This window comes from Lissotriton helveticus, chromosome 2_2 (genome assembly GCF_964261635.1).
Source record: "Lissotriton helveticus chromosome 2_2, aLisHel1.1, whole genome shotgun sequence".
NCBI classification, from domain to species: domain Eukaryota; kingdom Metazoa; phylum Chordata; class Amphibia; order Caudata; family Salamandridae; genus Lissotriton; species Lissotriton helveticus.
Window position 1 is genome coordinate 188,643,982 of NC_136060.1, and position 18,611 is coordinate 188,662,592.

Sequence of the window (18,611 nt, forward strand, 5' to 3'; positions counted from 1 at the left end):
TGAGATAAGACTATACTCAGAAATAGAAGGCATGGAGAGGATGGAAGGTAAGAAGAGGGTCACTCTGCAAAAAGAAATTAGAGGAATCGTGCGGGAGTCAGTGAGGTCAATTTTCCATGCAGGGTTTTAGGAGTACAGTGGAAGAAGTCATTCTGAGATAGTAAGCAATCAGAGCGTATAAGCTGTGGAAGGAAGCAGCGTTATACATAGTGTTCCATTTGTGGAGCAGGCAGCCTAAACATGTGATTCCGAGTGTACATATCATTTAAACATTGAGAGCCCTAGCCTGTTGAGTACCAAGCCAAGGCAGCCTTTTTAAAAATAGTCTGGAGTATCCAAACCTTGGTATAAGGTCAGTTCACCGCACAAGAGGATTTGGCGCTGAAAAAAAGAAAAGGTCCCATTTACAGATCATCCCTCACTATTCTGTAATTAAAGTTTTTTGATAAACTCACAAAAGATGTAGTTATTTGGCACTCACCAGTGCACAGTCAGATTTATACTCTGATTTCTCATCTTATCTCATCCAAGTGTATGTTTTGCAAGTTTGTGTATGTGGCCAGTGTAGTATATGCATATTGCGTATAAGTGAAGCAGAGTGATGGAGGCCTGTGGGTTGTGTTGTTTACCCAGATAGAGAAAATGTCAGGAGACGGCAGGAGGGAGCAGACCTAGACAGTAAAGTGAGGACAAAGGAGACAAGACTCATATAGAAATATGATTAAGTCATTTGCTCAGAGGGGCTCCTGACTAATCTTCCTGCAGCACTGCCACTTGGTGGATGATGTGGGTGAAGCGGGCTACAGTATTGTGTGATCAGAGTGTGATGGGTCTTTTAGGTGAAACCACCATTTTGTCTTCTTCCTGTATCTTTGTGGCTATTCAAAGCTAGGTGCAGATAGTTCACGTGTCTTTGTGCCTCTGTTATGGGTGCTCCAGGCTGGAGACTACCCTGTTGTGAAGAGCACCACCTCACACAAGGGCTGTCTCTGCAGAACAGAATAGAGAGGCAACTGAAAACAGAACCCACCCAAAACCAGTTGTCCTGCCTGCAGATTTCATGCACAACCAATAAAGTATACATACAAAACAGACTTTGTACCATAAACATGGGACATTTTCGAGCAATAAACAGTGCAATCAGCACAAAGGTCTACACATGAAACATTGGCGGTATTGTGTGTTTTGGTTGCACTTTCATTAGAATACAATTGTCACTTGAGTAACTGCATGTGCAAAAGCAGTGTCTATCTAGGTGACTACTAGGGTACCTTTTCAATAAAGATAGGCACATACCGATGAGGAGGATACATATATTCTGTTGTATGGCCTCCTGGATAGGGTGGAAATGTGCCCATTGATTGTATATGCCCCCAACCATGACAACAGGGCCTTCTTTGCGAAGGTACTGAATGCCCTTGGACTGCATATGGGTATTCGTCTCCTATAGGGAGGCAACTTACAATTGTATTCACAATGGGAACCAGGACAGGTCACCTGCTAGGAGTCTTACAGAGCCAGGCATGGCTGAAGCGCTCAAAGAAATTATGGCACAAGTGGACTGCATAGATTTCTGGAGGTCACTGCAGGTCACTGCACCCCACTGGCAAGGTGTTTCACTGGCAAGGAGTTAACATACTTCTCTCCGGTGCACAATATGTATGGTAGATTGCACATGGTGCTCATATCACATAGTCTGTCGAATTATGCACCACTGCTACTCATCTACACTTGGGACCGCAATAACCTGGCCATCCCTGCCTAGGTGTATTTTATGGATAATTGGGGTACAACAACCATTAGGGCCAACAAGTGTGAAACCTTGAAATTAGTCCTCTGAGGGGAATGCATCAGCGAGGTGTGTGGCAATAAGCGCCAGCTACAAAAAGACTTAGAGTCAAGAGTCACGCCTGGCACATTTGCAGCAGATGACTGTACCAAAGCTCATGCAGCATCTAAGGCGTGCGACCAGTATTAGACTAGATATCACTATACTACATTGTTGGGGTAATCCCACGTCCCAACAGTCAGAAGGTGTGATACAAGTTAGCACAACTGGGGCTATTATTCACCAACAAATGTATTGCTATTTGAAGGATGTCTACCTCATTGGTTTGGACTAGGGATATGTCGTGAAGGTGTTGACTGAGGAGAGAAGAATGAGGGAGGTGAGGGTAGACAAGCATGCAGAGGACAACTGTTTAGAATGGGCAACGATGTTGCAGAGTCTGGTGACCAGGAAGAGGCCGCCTCCCTTGTGCCGAACTCAAGTGGACTGTTCTTGACTGGTAGACAGGAAGCAATGGCTATGGGTCATGTAGAAGGAGATCTTGGTGGAGTGGAGGGAGTGAGCTGTCAACAGAGAATGCAACAATCATAGATGGCAACAGGTGCAGGCTTGTGTAGTGAGTGTCTCCACAACATTTTAGGCTGAAGGTAAGGTTGGCGGCAGAAGTTTGTAATACATGCCGGGGGAACCAGCTGGAGTGATCTGGGTAATTATACCTTTGATGAAAGGGATGTGATGAGAAATCTATAATGTGTATGCCCTGCCAGCTGGGTTCACTCTGGATTATTTGCTGAAAAAAAGTTGCATCACTGTTGTTGACTGATATCCATGCCAAAAAAATTTAAAGAAAGATTTAATACAAAAAAAGAGAAATACCAGAATTAATAATCAAGAACTTCCTAATATTGCAGATTAAGCCACAATTCTTCTAGCTATGGAATCCACATATTATTATGTGCTTTGACGAATCTAGACCATTGGATAGGTCTGGCTTCAAAGTCCCAGCTTGCTTCAGGCATATGATCTACAAACGTTTCCTCCACCAGCCTAAGCAAGTACTGGCATCTGTATGCATTGCCTGCAGCACTCACATTAAAATGTTATGGTGTTGCTTCTGTGGCTTAGTTATTTAAAAGCAAGAATTTGAAGAGCGATTCTGTGTACACCAGAGTGGATCGCACTGCAATACAGCATTGCATCATTACTCTGTTCAAGAGTTCAGTAAATGTTTTAAATGATCTTGGGTAAAAGGCATAAATGGATAATAAAGACTGTGCCGCTCATAGTGTCCTTCCTGCTCCCTGCTGACGGATTGAACTTTTTCCAATTTGCCGCATCTGTGGAAAGCAAGCCTCCCCACCGTAGCGCATTCGCTGGTGTGAGCGTGTCCTGCAATCGGCAGGACCCGATATCGCTCCCAGCTGTAATCCTGTGGGTTGAGGCTCGAGGCGAGTCCTAGTGAGAAGGGTACCGACCGGGGGACTGCGAGGACCAGCATTCCACAGTCAGCCCAGCTGGTGCCTCTTCCCCCGGCGGCCACGCCCACCGCCTCCCGGTTTCATTACCTTTCGCGACACCCGCTTCGCGGGTGCCGCTCACAGTGTCCTTCCTGCTCCCTGCTGACGATTGAACTTTTTCCAATTTGCCGCATCTGTGGAAAGCAAGCCTCCCCACCGTAGCGCATTCGCTGGTGTGAGCGTGTCCTGCAATCGGCAGGACCCGATATCGCTCCCAGCTGTAATCCTGTGGGTTGAGGCTCGAGGCGAGTCCTAGTGAGAAGGGTACCGACCGGAGGACTGCGAGGACCAGCATTCCACAGTCAGCCCAGCTGGTGCCTCTTCCCCCGGCGGCCACGCCCACCGCCTCCCGGTTTCATTACTTTTCGCGACACCCGCTTCGCGGGTGCCGCTCACAGTGTCCTTCCTGCTCCCTGCTGACGGATTGAACTTTTTCCAATTTGCCGCATCTGTGGAAAGCAAGCCTCCCCACCGTAGCGCATTCGTGGGTGTGAGCGTGTCCTGCAATCGGCAGGACCCGATATCGCTCCCAGCTGTAATCCTGTGGGTTGAGGCTCGAGGCGAGTCCTAGTGAGAAGGGTACCGACCGGGGGACTGCGAGGACCAGCATTCCACAGTCAGCCCAGCTGGTGCCTCTTCCCCCGGTGGCCACGCCCACCACCTACACGCACTTTACTGACATCACCTCCTCCGCGACACGGGACGCGCGCGGGATGGAGCTCGGGGCGAAGACCGGGCAAAGAGCGGGCCGTTTGAGGCCGTTCGAGGATCGGAGAGCCTGGCCTGGACCCCATCCCCCAGGTTCTTCAGTCCTCCTGTCAGTACACCTCCTATTCTTATTACACACTAGTTTAGTAAGCCACGTCAGAACCAACCTAGTACTATGTGCACACGGGCTAGCCGCAGCAAAGCCGCGAAGGGTGGGAAGATGGTAAATGGAACGCTGGATGACTTTATTACCAGAACAAACACCGCTATCGATCACAAAATTTCCAAAATGCAAACACGTGTTTCTCTGGACCTAGAAGCAGCTAGAAGACTGTCACAAAGCTTTGCAATGTCTAAGAAATCTTCCCTAGGTCACATAGCAACAGTAAAAAGCCCCGTGCACCCATTAATGCCTCGCCTTATTACAACGCACGCCGAGGTCCACCAAACCCCACCCCTATCGCCCGGGATGTCTGTGACCTCAAGTCTTTTCCAATTGCAAAATAGCCAAATTTCTCCTCTGCATGTTAGTGACCCGGTTCTTGCCACCCATACTGTTACAGCCCCTATCCCGATCTCCCCCAGTACCATTGAGGAGTATGCTAATCCCCAGGGTTCCCACTCGAAGGGCACAGCTCACAAAAGTAAACGCACTGTAAGGTCTGCTTACTCACGGAAGAAGGCCAAAATTGCCAGGGTACACTGCTCAACCAATGCTAACTTACTTAAACAGGGAGTAGTAGCAAGAACTGTTGCCCAAGACTTGGTCCCTCCAAGCGCTGTCGAGAACTGCCCAAGCCTGGACCCCAAAGATATTGTCGCCACACAGGTGAATACTGGGGCGCAACCAAGTGAGGTTGGGGGAAGTGATGAGGAATTTCTAAGAATAGTTTGGAACTCTCTTAAAAAGCTACTTACCCCGCTAGACCTAAGACTCTCCCGCATTGAAAACCACCTTTTAGAGGTGGAAAAAAGCATCTTAACTCTAGCAAGCCTTAGTCTTCAAAATAACAAAGGGCCCGCCACAGCCGAAGAGGACTCATCCATCACTATGCCAACTGTACTGCCCTCCAGTAAACCAATACCCAAACCACGTACAAAGGGCTTTGAACTTAAATCCACCAATCCCCCCGTTAAGCCACCTTTGCAGCCCTCACAACAGTCAATCAAACCAAACAAAGAGGTCGTTGCCCAAAGGGCGAATGACATCAAGTATAACCAAACTACCAAGCAGGGCCCACGTAATGCCGAACATTTCCGTGGGGGATATATAGATTTACCCCCGGATGCAAGGCCTTATGTGGTAGTATTAGCGGGTGTTCCCGAACTGGGGAGTCCCTACCAAGAAAATTACTGGTCCCTTAAAAACAAGGTTATCCACTGGTTGAACACTAACAGGCAGATCCCAAGGCATCTGAGAAGCAAAGTCCTAATGGTGCGTAGAGTTCCCTGGATAGGACTCTCACGGAAAACTATCCAAGGCGACTGTATTGTAGTCTCTTTTGAGGATCCACAGACTGTACAACATATTTGTTCATCGAACACTGGGGAGGTCAAATCACCTATTGCTGTAAGACCCTTAACATTCTTTTACCCCCGCGTCCTGCTTTAAATTATGGGGGCGACTGGTCTCATCCTCGCTATCCGGCTCGTGGAGGGGCGAGAGGGGACTGGCAAGGTTCCAATAGGTGGTGGCACGGAGTAGAAACCGCCAATAGATTCGGTTGTTTAGAAGAGGTAGACTGACTCCCTCTGCCTCTCAATTTACCCTATGAAGCCAAGGTCAAATTGCCACCAGCAACCATAGCTTCCCTTATCCCTGAGAGCAGCCTAACTGGGTGTAGCCCTGCTATGTGCTTAACAGTGAAGCCCGTTAGGTCACTGTCCAGCGCTCCAATTTTCCACCTTCCCAATAGCCATCCACCCGATTATCTAATCGTAGATGTTGAAGCTGACATGGGGCTGATGAGTAATGCCACCCACAAGGAAACCCAGACACTAGCTATTTCGCCCCAGTCTAACTTACCATCATGGCCACCCATACTTCCACCAATTTATAGTGACAAGGTAGTCCTTGTACCCGCTCCCACGGTAGGCAAACATTCAGCTGGGGTGGGGTCTCATCCCAAAGTGGATAACTTTATAGTAGATGTTATGTCGCCACCTGTAGTTAGGAGCCTGGGCCTTGAGCCCATTCCCCTTATAAATGTTCCAACATCGGGAGCGAGGGCTACTGGGAGCACTGTATTGGGTACTGCGCTCCGGATTCTGAGTTGGAACGTAGCAGGTCTTGTTCGCAACCTTGATATTCCCGACTGGAACACCTTTGTTGAATCCTTCGGGATTTGCATATTGCAGGAAACTTGGTGTTTAGAACCCCGTCACAAGGTGGGTTATACTACCTACTTTGTCCCTGCATTACAACCTTCTGGCACCAAAGGGCGCCCATCAGGTGGCCTCTTAATCTGGGTTAGTATTTCTCTGGGCCTTTCTATCAGGCACTTACCTACTAAATCTCCTGATTTACAGAGAATACTAGTTAAAGGCCCGGGGGGGAAAAATCTGGAAATATTTAACATCTACCTAAGGGGGGCAAGGGGTGGTGTCTCCACGTTGCCACTGACAGGTATAGAGGAAGAACTTGGAACTTGTAATGCCAACTCTTCTGTTCTACTCGCTGGGGATCTTAATTGTTCCTTCGAACCTCTCTCCAGCGAGGACATCCTAGACACTTGGGAGGAAGACACTAGGAGAGGTATCCCCTTACTAACACTCAACCCTATTAAAAAATGGTCACAGGGGGCCATAGATCTTAATGCCCTTTGTATGGAATTTGGCTTAAGGGCAACTAATGGCAGATCCAAATCTGATCCCAATGGGGCACATACTTACAATAGGGTTGGTTACACTTCTCGGATCGATTATATCCTCCTTAACCACAAGCTTTGGGCTTACCTGCTCGATATGGAGGTCTTAACAACCACTGATAGTGATCATAACCAACTAGCACTGACACTGTCCTCTCCTTGGAGGGGTTCGAAGCCAAATCCTCCCCCTCACTTATGGAAATCAACGCATGATGTGTGCCTCTCAAACTGTGGAAGGAGGCTTAAATGGAGAAAAGTTGCTACGGACGAAGGAAAGATGACCTTAGCAAATTCCATAATGTCCAACGCTAAAGCGGGGCTTGACGCCATGAGCCCTGGAAACGCGGATGTCCCGCTCCTTTTCGTTGAAACAACTAAAGCTCTGGGAGAACTGTTTACTATCGCCCCAGCAGAGGGGAGACGAAAGGAAAAAAATACCGTAAAAGGTGGAGCATCCTGGTTCTCCCCTGCCTGTCGCTCTGCAAAATGTGAACTCATCAGAGCAGTGAAATCCAAGGATGCCAACCTCATAAAACTTGCCAGGAAAAGTTATCGGAAGGCACTAACCACGGCTAGGCTTGAGCACGAAACTCAATTCTGGATTGACCTTAAAGTGGCGAGCTTCAGGAAGGACTCGAAGGGCTTTTGGGACCTGGTGAGATTGAAAAACAAACCCGAAGACTCCCTTATGACTTGTAACATTACTGGGGAGGTGTGGTTTGCTCATTTTTCCCAGCTTTATTCTCCAACTGGGGGTCCCACATCTAGCCCCATGGACCACCAGCCCGGCGCTCACTCTCACCCCAACAGCTCAGTTCTCAACGAGGCTGGCCTTTTTACCATCAAAGAAGTTGAGGGGGCAATCAAGTGTCTGGTCCCGAATAAGGCCGCTGGGCCCGACGGAATCCCAGGCGACTTATTAAGGGTCAGTACACTAGAGTGGAGCAGCCTAATCGCCGCACTTCTGAATGCTGTTCTGATGGGCGGGTCCCTCCCGGACTCATGGAAGGGAGCGGAGGTCGTCCCTATTTTTAAAAAAGGGACCCGGGACGACCCTGCAAACTATCGCCCAATCAGTCTGCTTGATTCTACGCAGAAGATAGCGGGCAAAGTAGTTCTAGGAAGGATTCAACAGTGGATTGAGGAGGAAAGTATCCTCTCGGACTATCAGGCGGGGTTTAGATCAGGCACTTGTACTATTGAGCAAACTTTCCGGCTCTTAATGATCCTCTGGAAAGTGGTTGTCCTGGGTAAGGGCAGCTTGTACCTTGCCTTCATAGACTTACGAACTGCGTTCGATTTAGTCCCACGAGACCAACTGTGGTGCGTTCTGGACACAATGGGCATTCCCCAGTATTTACTAAATATGCTCATAAAACTACATGAGGACAATTTTGCTCAGATCAGGTGGGGAGACCAGAGCCAAAAAACATCTCGTATCTCTGTGAATAGGGGAGTCCGCCAGGGTTGCGTGCTTGCCCCCACTCTATTTTCCTTATACGTTAATGGAGTGGTGGAGCATCTTCTTAAACATCCTGCTGACGCACCTTCCCTGGCTGGCAGGAAAATCCCTACTCTCCTCTTCGCAGATGATACCCTCCTGATCTCAAAAACTCCAGCAGGTCTGCAACGCCTACTCACTGGCATTAAGGACTTCTGCGACGCCAGGGGTCTATCAATAAATGTGAGCAAAACCAAGTTCCTGGTCCTGAACGCTCGGAAGAAAACTGTCATCCCACCATCTCTGGATTCTGTCCCACTTGAAAGGGTAAAGGAGTTTGACTATTTGGGCATTCGTCTCAGTGACTCAATGAGCTGGCAACCCCACCTTCAAAGGCAGGGCTGACCGACAAGAAGGTGGTAGGGGCACTTTTGAAAGAACAACGGGCCTCGGTTCTCAAACCCTTGGTCCTGTATTGGACATCTACAGGGCAAGGGGGGTGAGCGCAGCCCTTTATGGATCCGAACTATGGGGCTTCCAGAATACAGACCTTTTGTCCAGAGCGGAAAACAAATTTCATAGAGACCTTATGGGCCTGCCGCATAGCACTCCTGTTCTTCCAATCTTTCTAGACGCAGGTACTCGTCCCATAGGGGACCAGGCGAGGTTGCGCCCTCTCCTCCTTTGGGCACGCATCTGGAGGGTACCAGAATTGTCTAGCTATGCTGATGGTCTAAGGGAACTGCTCTTAACACCTGGTTGGTCCAAAATCCGTTGGCTCAAGGAAGTCAAGTGCCTTCTCATCGAACTTGGCCTTGAGGACGCGTGGGCTAATAGATCTACCCCGCCCAAACAGACATTAAAGACGCTATATTGGTCATGGGTGATGGACACCAGAAATTGTAATTCCAAACTCTGTAGAACTTCTGTCGAATTTCTCTTGATCAAGGATGTCCCTTACTGTGAGCCATATTTAGACCTGATTACTAAATTTTGGGACAGGGCACTATATATAAAATTCAGGTTGGGGTTACTGCCAGTGGGAAAACTGATTGCCAGCTGGAGGGGATCGTCGCATTTATCTTCATTTTGTCCTTTTTGTAACAGTAGGCTAGAGTCTGTGCCCCACTTACTTTTCGTGTGCCCAGCCTATTTTGCCCCCCGCCGCATCTGGCTAAAGCCTTTGTGCCGGAGTCTCGGAACTAGATCCCATCTTGAGGCTCTACGAATTTTAAGATCTGACTCCTGCCCTCTGTTTGCTTCCTGTCTTGCTAAATTTCTGGCTTGGGCATGGCGGATTCGATCATTGAGGCTATCAACACTACCCTAATAGCCAGCTGACTATCCCGTACCAATGTCCATATCGTCTTCATGTAAATAATGAAATGAAATGTTTTAATATTGTACTGAGTTTTTAACATTTAATATATATGTGTTTTTGTAATGCTTTTTAAGATATGTGCAATATATCAAAATAAAGCTTGTTTCAATCAATTCAATCAACACTTGGATGCTAAGGCTATTTTGGATCTTTAATGCAATTTCCATTGAAATCAATGGAAACTCCATGACGAGTTACCCTTGTCATTAGCATCCAAGTGGTTAAAGACTGTTACTTAAGCTCAGCCCAGGTGAAAATCCTCCCATCCAAATGAAAATCAGGCTCATTTTTAAGTGTATAGTTTAGATTGCCTTTTTCCACGATCTGGATAGAAAGTGAAAACAGAGAAGCTCAAGAGCAAGTTGTTTGAAGTGAAACTTTCTGTCCTCGGTGGGACAAAGGTTACCTTCGTATGCTCTGCAAACGTGGATGCCAATAACAGAGCCAATGTAACTCTAAACATACAACACAAACAATCTAGCAGAATGATAAGCAGAACACAGAGGACATCTGGGAAGAAAATGAAAAGATATCACAAGAAGGAGGAATGAAACTAAAGCGAGCTAAGAAGTTTCTAATTTTCAATATTCTTCAATTGTTTTACCTTAGGCATGCCATCACTCTCTCCCATAAGATAGTCTATAAGCTGGTTTGTTAAAAGTTCATCTTTCGCTTGTCCAACCTGATTGATGGAAGAGGCATGTCAACTAGGTGCATCAAACATAAGCAAACATATTACTTGAACATAAATTATTAAAACAAGCAGTCTTTACACTATTTTTCTTTTTCATAGGAAAATATAGTTTTAAAAAGCTCTAGAACTAGAATAAAAAGCATAATTGTATCTATAATAAAACACCCATTAGGAACCACAAATTGCATTCTAACATTTAAACTAACAAAATGTAATCTAAATACCTTTAAGAAAGCTAACCTTGAACACAATTTCTCAGAAATAACTGCGAATACTTTTAATGCTGCATTAGGAGTAAATCACATACTTAAAAAATAACATAACAAAAAATGAACCCTAATAAATTTACGAAATCTTGCTTTGAACAACATCTCTCAGTAATAATTAATAGTACTATATACATTATTAAACAATTATGCAATTTTAAGAAACATTCAAAATAACATTTCATGAAGCATTATGATAAAATGTATGAATAACCTTGACAATAACCTTGGAAATAGTCTTAAAGACTTTAAAAAGGAACCTTAAAATAAAATGTTCTTTTTCTCATGTATCAAGCAATGTTGCAATGTAAAAAGCCTTCATTAAATAGAACCCCTTACCCAATACTGCTATAACACACATCTCTTAGCTGAGAGGTCCATGCTTGTATATTCCACTCCTGGTAAAAATATCCACATTAAGCTAAAATATCACAGCAATGAAAGATTATAGGAGAACTCCAGTCATAGAATGTAGGTAAGCTGAAATAATAGATGCATATCTTTTCACCCGAGGCTAGGGTAATTTTCCATAGGCTTAACTGCAAACTGAAGTATATTCAAAGTTTCAGCATGCAAGATATCTGAAGATTGATGGCAGCACTATTTGTGTTATATTATGCTATGTAGATTTGTGAGCGTGCTAATCACCTATGAAGGTATGCAGGCATTTCAGCAGGAGCGTAGGCACTAGGCCCTGCAGTATTAGTCGGAACAGCCATGTTATCAGCTTCTTGCAGTATTCAAGAAGCAAGGAGAAGGCTCTGATGTGTCGAGGAAGGTTGTTCTAGATTTGGGGTGCAATGTAGAAAAATTATTGACACCAGTTCAACGTTTGTTGGTGCGAGGTGAGTGTGTGTGTGCATGCGAGTGACTGTGTGGCTGAGCCTAGGTGTCTGGTCAGCTGGTTAAAGTGTGTATGGTTGATAAGGTATGCTGATCCAATGTTGTGCAGTGCTATGTACCCGTGTGTGAGGAGTTTGAATTGGCTGTGTTTGTGTATACGGAGCCAGTGGAACTCTCTGATGTGTGGTCAGCTGTAAGGGCTATGTGGGAGGATGAGAATTAGTCTTGCTATAGTGCTCTGAATGGTCTAGATTCTGTGTAGGAACGGATTGGACATCCAGACACAGAGTGTGTTGCCGTAGTCGAGCCTGCTTGTGATGAGTGCTTGTGAGATGGTATATCTGGTATTCTGGGGGAGCCATTTGAAGATCTTCTGTAGCATGCATAGGATGTGGAAGCAAGAGCAGCTAACTGCATTGACATGCGCTGTCATGTTAAGTTTATCATCCAGTATTCTGGCCTGGTTGGTGGGTTTAGGTGTGGGTCCTAGCCCTGTCGGACCCAGGTAGTGTCCCAGGGAGAGTTCTTGTTTCCGTAGACCAGCACATCTGTCTTGTCTGAGTTGAGCGTCAGGCAATTGATTCTCATCCATTTTGCTAGCTTGATCATGCAGTTGGTGAAGTTGGTGGTGGTTGTCTTGTCTGCCAGTTAACGGATGAGTTGGGTATCGTCAGCGTAGGATATGAAGTTATGCCTTGGGATCTGATGATGATAGTGAATGGAGTCATGTAGACATTGAAAGGGTGCGACTAAGAGATGAGCCCTGAGGGACTCTGCAGATCATGTTCTTGGATTCCGACGTGGAGGATGGTAGCCTGTGTTCTTGCCGTGAAAAAGGAACCTATCCAATTTGAAGAACGGTCCTTGGACTCTACACTCATAGAGTCTTCTTAAGAGTGTGCGGTGAAAGACTGAGTTGAAGGCTGTGGAGAGGTCAAGCAGTATGAGGGCTGCGATCTCTCCTTGGTCCAGTATGGCTCATATGTCGTCTCTGGTCGTAATGAGTGCAGTTTCTGTGCTATGCTTACGTCTTAATCCTAATTAGGTGTGATGCAGAAGGTGCTGTAGTTCAAGATGGCTGGTGAGTTGTTGGCCTTCTCCAGCACTTTGATTGAGTAGGGGAGCAGTGAGATGGGACGGAAGTTGCTCAGCTCATTTGGGTTGGCTGATAGTTTTTTGAGGAGGGCGTTGCCTGATGCATGTTCCCAGTCTTCCAGGAAGTTGGAGGATGTGATGGAGGTTCTGGTGATGTGAGTAAGGGTTTTGCTGATCGGTGATCCTCCTATATTGTAGTTGTGGTGAAGGCATGGACCAGTTTGTGCCTTGCAGTGGAAAGTCAGCATGACTGCTGCTGTGATTCTGTGGTGTTTTCCATTCAATCAAGTGTCCATCCTGGTTGGTGAATGTCAGGTTGGGGATGAGGACTCTGGGGTCTGGTTTTTGTTCAATCTTACTGTAGATGTTTGCTATTTTGCTGTGTAAGATGTTTGATAACTTATCGTAGAGTTCCTGTGAGGGGGTGATGTTGTTGACTGCAGCCTCTGGGGTGGTGAATTCTTTGACAATGGAGTAGATTATCTTGCAGCTGTTGGTGCTTGCCTAGATGTATTGCACTAGTGCTCTTTTTTCGTGTTTCTTAGTTGCTGGTGTTAGCATCTGTCCTCAGCCTTGTATGTGGTTCTGGCAGTGGTCTTGTGATTGTTTCTGCATTTCCTTTCTAGCTGTTAGCAGTGACATTTAGATTCTCAGAGGTTATTTGTGTACCAGATGACTTGTTTGTAGGCTCTTTTTTGGCTGTTTGTTTTGATTGGTGCATGGGAGTCTGCACAGTTTTTGATCCAATTATTGAAGTAGGTGATGTCCTCATTGAGGTTGTAAGTGATGTGGGGTTGGTCCACGTTGAGGGAATTGAGCAAGGGAGAACATTAGCTTGTGGTGTGGTGATTTGTAAGTGGATAATGGAGTGGTCTGCCCATGTGAGCTATGAGGTGGAGTTGTATATGATCCTGTCGCTGGAGGTGAAGATTGGGTCCAGTGCGTGTCCTGCGATATGTATTGGGTCTGTGACGAGCTTGGTGAGGATGATGATGTCCAGGCTTTCAAGGAGAGCTGAGGAGCACAGGTCAGTTCGGTCCTCCAGGTGGAAAATGAGATTGCCAGATAGTATGAAGTCCCTGGAGTTGATGATGAAGGGGTCGATGAAGTTGTTGATAAGACTGCTGAAGTTGGTCTGCAGTACAGGTGGTCAGTAGACAAGGGTTCCCTTTAGGGTGAAACTGTAGATGATTTGCAAAGCAGGCTGGAGCGGATTTGCAGTTTAAAGTGCATGTGTTCTATGAGGGGGTTTTGTTCTCCATGGATGTAGAACATTTGACGTTGTCCTCCTGGATGAAGGGGAGACCTCCTTCTGGCTTGTGAAGGCAGTCCTGTTGTGCGATCTTGTAGCCCGTTGGGGAATAGATCCATCAACTCCTGAAGAAGTGAGTCATGACATAACACTAATCTTTCAAGTTCCTAGCCTAAATAATGAAGATTTGCAGAACGTGATTCAATATAAAGCAAACACAAGGAGATGATGGACGGAGCGCTAAAATGTTTCAGACACTCACCCCCAGCCACAGATCTGAATTGAATCAATCATCATTCTTTAGCTCACTTCACCACCTCAGTTCAGTCCCAGCTATATGCAAATCAGTCTTGACCCTGTGCCTCATGGGAACAGTCCAGACCGAACTGCCAAGCCAGGTCTTCCCTGAACCGCAAACAAGCATTCTGGGACCGGTTTCTGGGCAACACCCTTCATCAACCAGGCTAGCTTGAATCCAGTGGCAAAGGGAGCAAGGGACCCAGGTCTGGGCATACCCTGCCAATTTAGGGCGAACAAAGCAAACACAAGGAGATGATGGACGGAGCGCTGAAACTTTTCAGACACTCACCCCCAGTCACAGATCTAGGTTGAATCCATCATTATTCTTTAGCTCACTACGCCACCTCAGTTCAGCCCCAGTTATATGCAAATCAGTCTTTACCCTGTGCCTCATAGGAACAGTCCAGCCAGAACTGCCAAGCCATGTCTTCCTTGAACCGGAAACAAGCATCCTGGGACCGGTTTCTGGGTAACACCCTTCATCAGCCAGGCTAGCTTGTATCCAGTGGCAAAGGGAGCAAGGGACCCACGTCTCGGCATACCCTGCCAACTTAGGGCGAACAAAGCAAACACAAGGAGGTGATGGACGGAGCGCTGAAACTTTTCAGACACTCACCCCCAGTCACAGATCTGGGTTCAATCAATCATTAGTCTTTAGCTCACTTTACCACCTCAGGTCAGACCCAGCTATATGCAAATCAGTCTTGACCCTGTGCATCATGGGTACAGTCCAGTCCAGCCATGCTAGATAAAGAATACACTGAAAGGTAATGGGTAGGATGGGACATAGCTGGCGTCTAGCAAGTCTTAAGATCAAGGACTTATTACTCAGACTAGGGAAATCAGGATGATCTGAACTCTGTGTTACTGGTAATTTTTAGATTACCCTTGTGATAACATTTTGGGAAAGAAACAACCACTACTGCAGTGAGTCTCTCTCCAGGATTTCCACTAAGCACTGCAATTGACATTACGTGTGCTTTGTAAGCAGATTCTAGGAGAAGTTCCCATTTGAACTTTGCCCACATCTGTCTGGCCAGTCAGTGTGCTGTTTGACTTCCGAATCCCCACAAGATGAGCTATTGATAGACCTAAATCTCTCATCTATGAAGCAAAAGCCACAAGTTCATAGCCTCATGGACTTCTGGGTTGTGGACAGCTGATACAGGACTCAGGTGGCTTGTCACTTTCGCATGCATTTCTAAAGCACTAACTATCCCACTATCCCAAGAGGTCTCCTGGCCTCGAGTTTAATTAGCCTAGTTACCAATGGAATTTAAGCTTTGCCCCGAAGTCAGTAAGTAGATTAGTCTGTATTAGTTCAGCCAAGAAGCTAATCCAAAATCAAGGTGCTTAAAGCAAAAAAGAATGACTCCCCCATATAAACAGCCAGAATTTTGGGACTTCTAAGAAACTGCAAAGATCTCAAGCAGTTGCATGTGACCTACGTTTAGCAGAGAGATAGACAGTGGTGAGATGTGTGAGGCATTGTAAGGCCAGGCAACCTATGCTGAAACAAATAAGTGTGGGCACTGGAAACCAATAAAGAGAGACAAGTGGAAATCTGATAATCTTCTCCAAAAAAAAACTGCTCGAATCACTGCATTTTGAAATAATACTAGCTGGCCTATCAGGCTTTTCAATAGGTCTTTATATAGAGCATTACAATTTATCAGAGCTCCGATCAATACTGCTCTATTGGACAAATAAAAAAGATGGGTGTGATTTTTATTTTAGTTGGCAGAATAATAAGTTACTTACCTTCTGTACACTTTCTGGTAGACACTCTTTCTAACTGCCGAATCCTCACCTTGTGAACAATCCCAGGCTAGATTGTGATATTTTTTCAAAGATCTGCTCTTGCACGCCAGTAGGTGGTATTGTGTAGCTTGACGTCCACATTGTGCTGCTCCGGAAGTGGCATCAGAGCTGTTTATGAGAGCCACCCTTGCATGCTGACATCAGTTTCTTTCTTGACTGTCTGCACCCTCAGACGCTGAGCTCAATAACTGATCAGATGTAAGTGTGCAAATCTCTAGATTGGCACCTTTTTAAGTATGGAAAGAGAGACCACTCCACAAAACAGGGAGGTGGGAGGGTTGTCGAAGAATCTATGCTTCGATAAGAGTATCCACCAGAAAGAGCGCTACTCAAAGTAAGTAACTTGCTCTTCTGATGGATACTTCTAGCCACAGGTTCCTCACCTTGTGAATAGATACCAAAGAAGTACCTCACAAGGAGGTAGGTCAGGGGAATGGCTGAGAATAAAAAGTCCAGGAGGCCTGCACGGGTGAAATGTCAATCCCAATGGACCAGACAGTCATGACAATAGTGCTTTGTGAATGTGTGAATTGATGCCCACATAGCAGCCCGACGGATTTCCTTGAAGGCCCTCTGCATGTCAAAGTAGTGGTAACAGGTTTGGCTCTGGTGGAATGAGTCCTGAGACATTCTGGAGGCTGTCCCATAGCCAATGCGAAGTAGATATTAAAGGAGAAGGCTATCCATAATGTTTGTTTTCTGCAGTAGGGAGGAGATCAAGCTAGGGTTCTCCCCATTGCTGGCAGACACCCGTGAGACCTCGGGCTGTAACTGCCATTCACAATCAGCTAGGTGTCACTGGCTGAATTCATCTGCCCTGGCATTCAAAGATCCTGCCAGGTGGTTGACAATCAGGGAAATGCCAGGTGATCCAGCCAATTCCAGAGGAACAAGGCCTTTAGACACAGGACCCAGGACCCCACCCCACCCAGTTTGTTGCAGTATCACAAGGTGGTGGTACTGTATTGAACAAGTCTCCCCTTGATGGATAGCAGGAAGGTTTTCATCCTCAAGTGAATGGCCCACAACTCCAACAGGTTGATGTTAAGCAGGGTCTCAGCTGAAGATCAGAGACCTCTACTCTCCACCTCTCCCAGGTGACCTCTCCAACTCAGCAGAGATGCACCTGTCACCACCATCAGCTGTGGGTGGGTTAAGGAGAGGGGTCTGTCGCCGGACCAATAGTGGCCGAGCAACCATCACTGCATGTCTTTGCAGTCTCCTCCAAAACCTGGATGGAATCCGACAGGTTCCCTTGGTGCTGAGCCTACTTTTACTTGAGGCCCCACCATAAAACCAGCATGTGGCATCTGGCATAGATGACAAGCAGGATGCAGGATGCCAAGAAATCTCAGTCAATTTCACTGAGATCTAAGACCAAGGATGTAACATCAGGGTGATAGTCTGAATATCCTGGACTCGTGAACCCAAAGAGAAAGTTCAAAACTGCACCATAGCCAGAGTGACACCGATAGATGGCAGCCTCTGTGCAAGAGTCAGGAGTGGCTTTGGTATGTTAATTGAGAACTCCAAACATGTAGGGAGACTTGCCATCATCTGGAGGTATTCTATGACCGATTGGCAAGCACTCTTTAAACAGCCAGCATTCAAGGTATTGGAACGCTGGTATACTCAATCTTTGAAGATGTGCTGCGACCAATGCCATCACTTTACCGAACACCAGAGGAAGCATGGGAAACTGAAAATGCTATTGGCCTAGCTCGTATCACAGGTAATGTCTGTGAGACTGCAGGACAGTAATATGAAAGCAAGCATCACGCAAATCCAGCACTACAATCCAGTCTCCTGGATCCAGGGTAGTAAGAAGTGGGCCAGAGTCATCATCTTGATATTGACCTCTTTCAGGAAGAAGTTGAGATGGGGACGAACTAAATTTGGACAAAGGCTTCTGTCCTTCGGCGCCAGGAAATAAAGGTAACCAGACCCTATTTCTGATGCTAGAACCCTCTCTATAGCTCCTTCATCTAAAAGAGCCCTGATTTCTGCTGAAGAATGGACAAATAGTCCCCACGAAAGCTGCTATGATTTAGGTGGAATATGCAGCAGATCAGATAGGAAGGGCAGAGTTGGACTATTTGGAGAATTCACTCGCCAGATGTAATGCTCTGTCACACTTGGAGGTAATAATTTATCCTGCCTTGTATTTGGTGCCATGGTGCCACCAAGGGCAAACTAAAGCAGCTTGGATGCTGAAGAAGGAGAGACGGGATACAAGGTAGTACGCTGGGCATGGTACTTTGAATCTTATTGACTGAATCCCTGACACCAGCCCTAAAAGCACTAGGGAGCTCTCTGTTGAGGTGGTGGGTCTTGATGCTTGTTTGTAAGCCATACCCCTTCTGAAGCCTCAAAAAGGGTGATATTGATGGGGATACTGCTGCATGGGTGCAGAAAAGCGGAGGAAGCGCCCTGTGACCATGCTTTCTTTAAAGGTTTCCAGTGCTGGGTCTCTGTGTCCAAATAGACGGGTTGGTTTAATGGCATATCCATTAATGACACCTGAACATCCCCTGAAAAACCTTTGAATCTCATCCAAATAGGGCACTGAAGGTTGTTCCAGTTGGAGTGGAATTCATCAAGGAAAGCTTGATGGATTTTTCGGACCATGCCCCACAA

At 46.4% G+C, this 18,611-nt stretch overlaps 1 protein-coding gene across 2 annotated transcripts in view; it reads right to left on the reverse strand.

Annotated features, from left to right (window-relative positions):
* WDR19 (WD repeat domain 19) overlaps nucleotides 1-18,611 on the reverse strand; it is a 740,406-nt gene that overhangs the window by 272,883 nt on the left and 448,912 nt on the right. For both annotated transcript variants that reach the window (XM_078678329.1, XM_078678328.1), the window contains one exon: nucleotides 10,308-10,385. In XM_078678329.1, coding sequence (XP_078534455.1) covers nucleotides 10,308-10,385 — 78 coding nt within the window. The remainder of the gene's footprint in view (nucleotides 1-10,307; nucleotides 10,386-18,611) is intronic.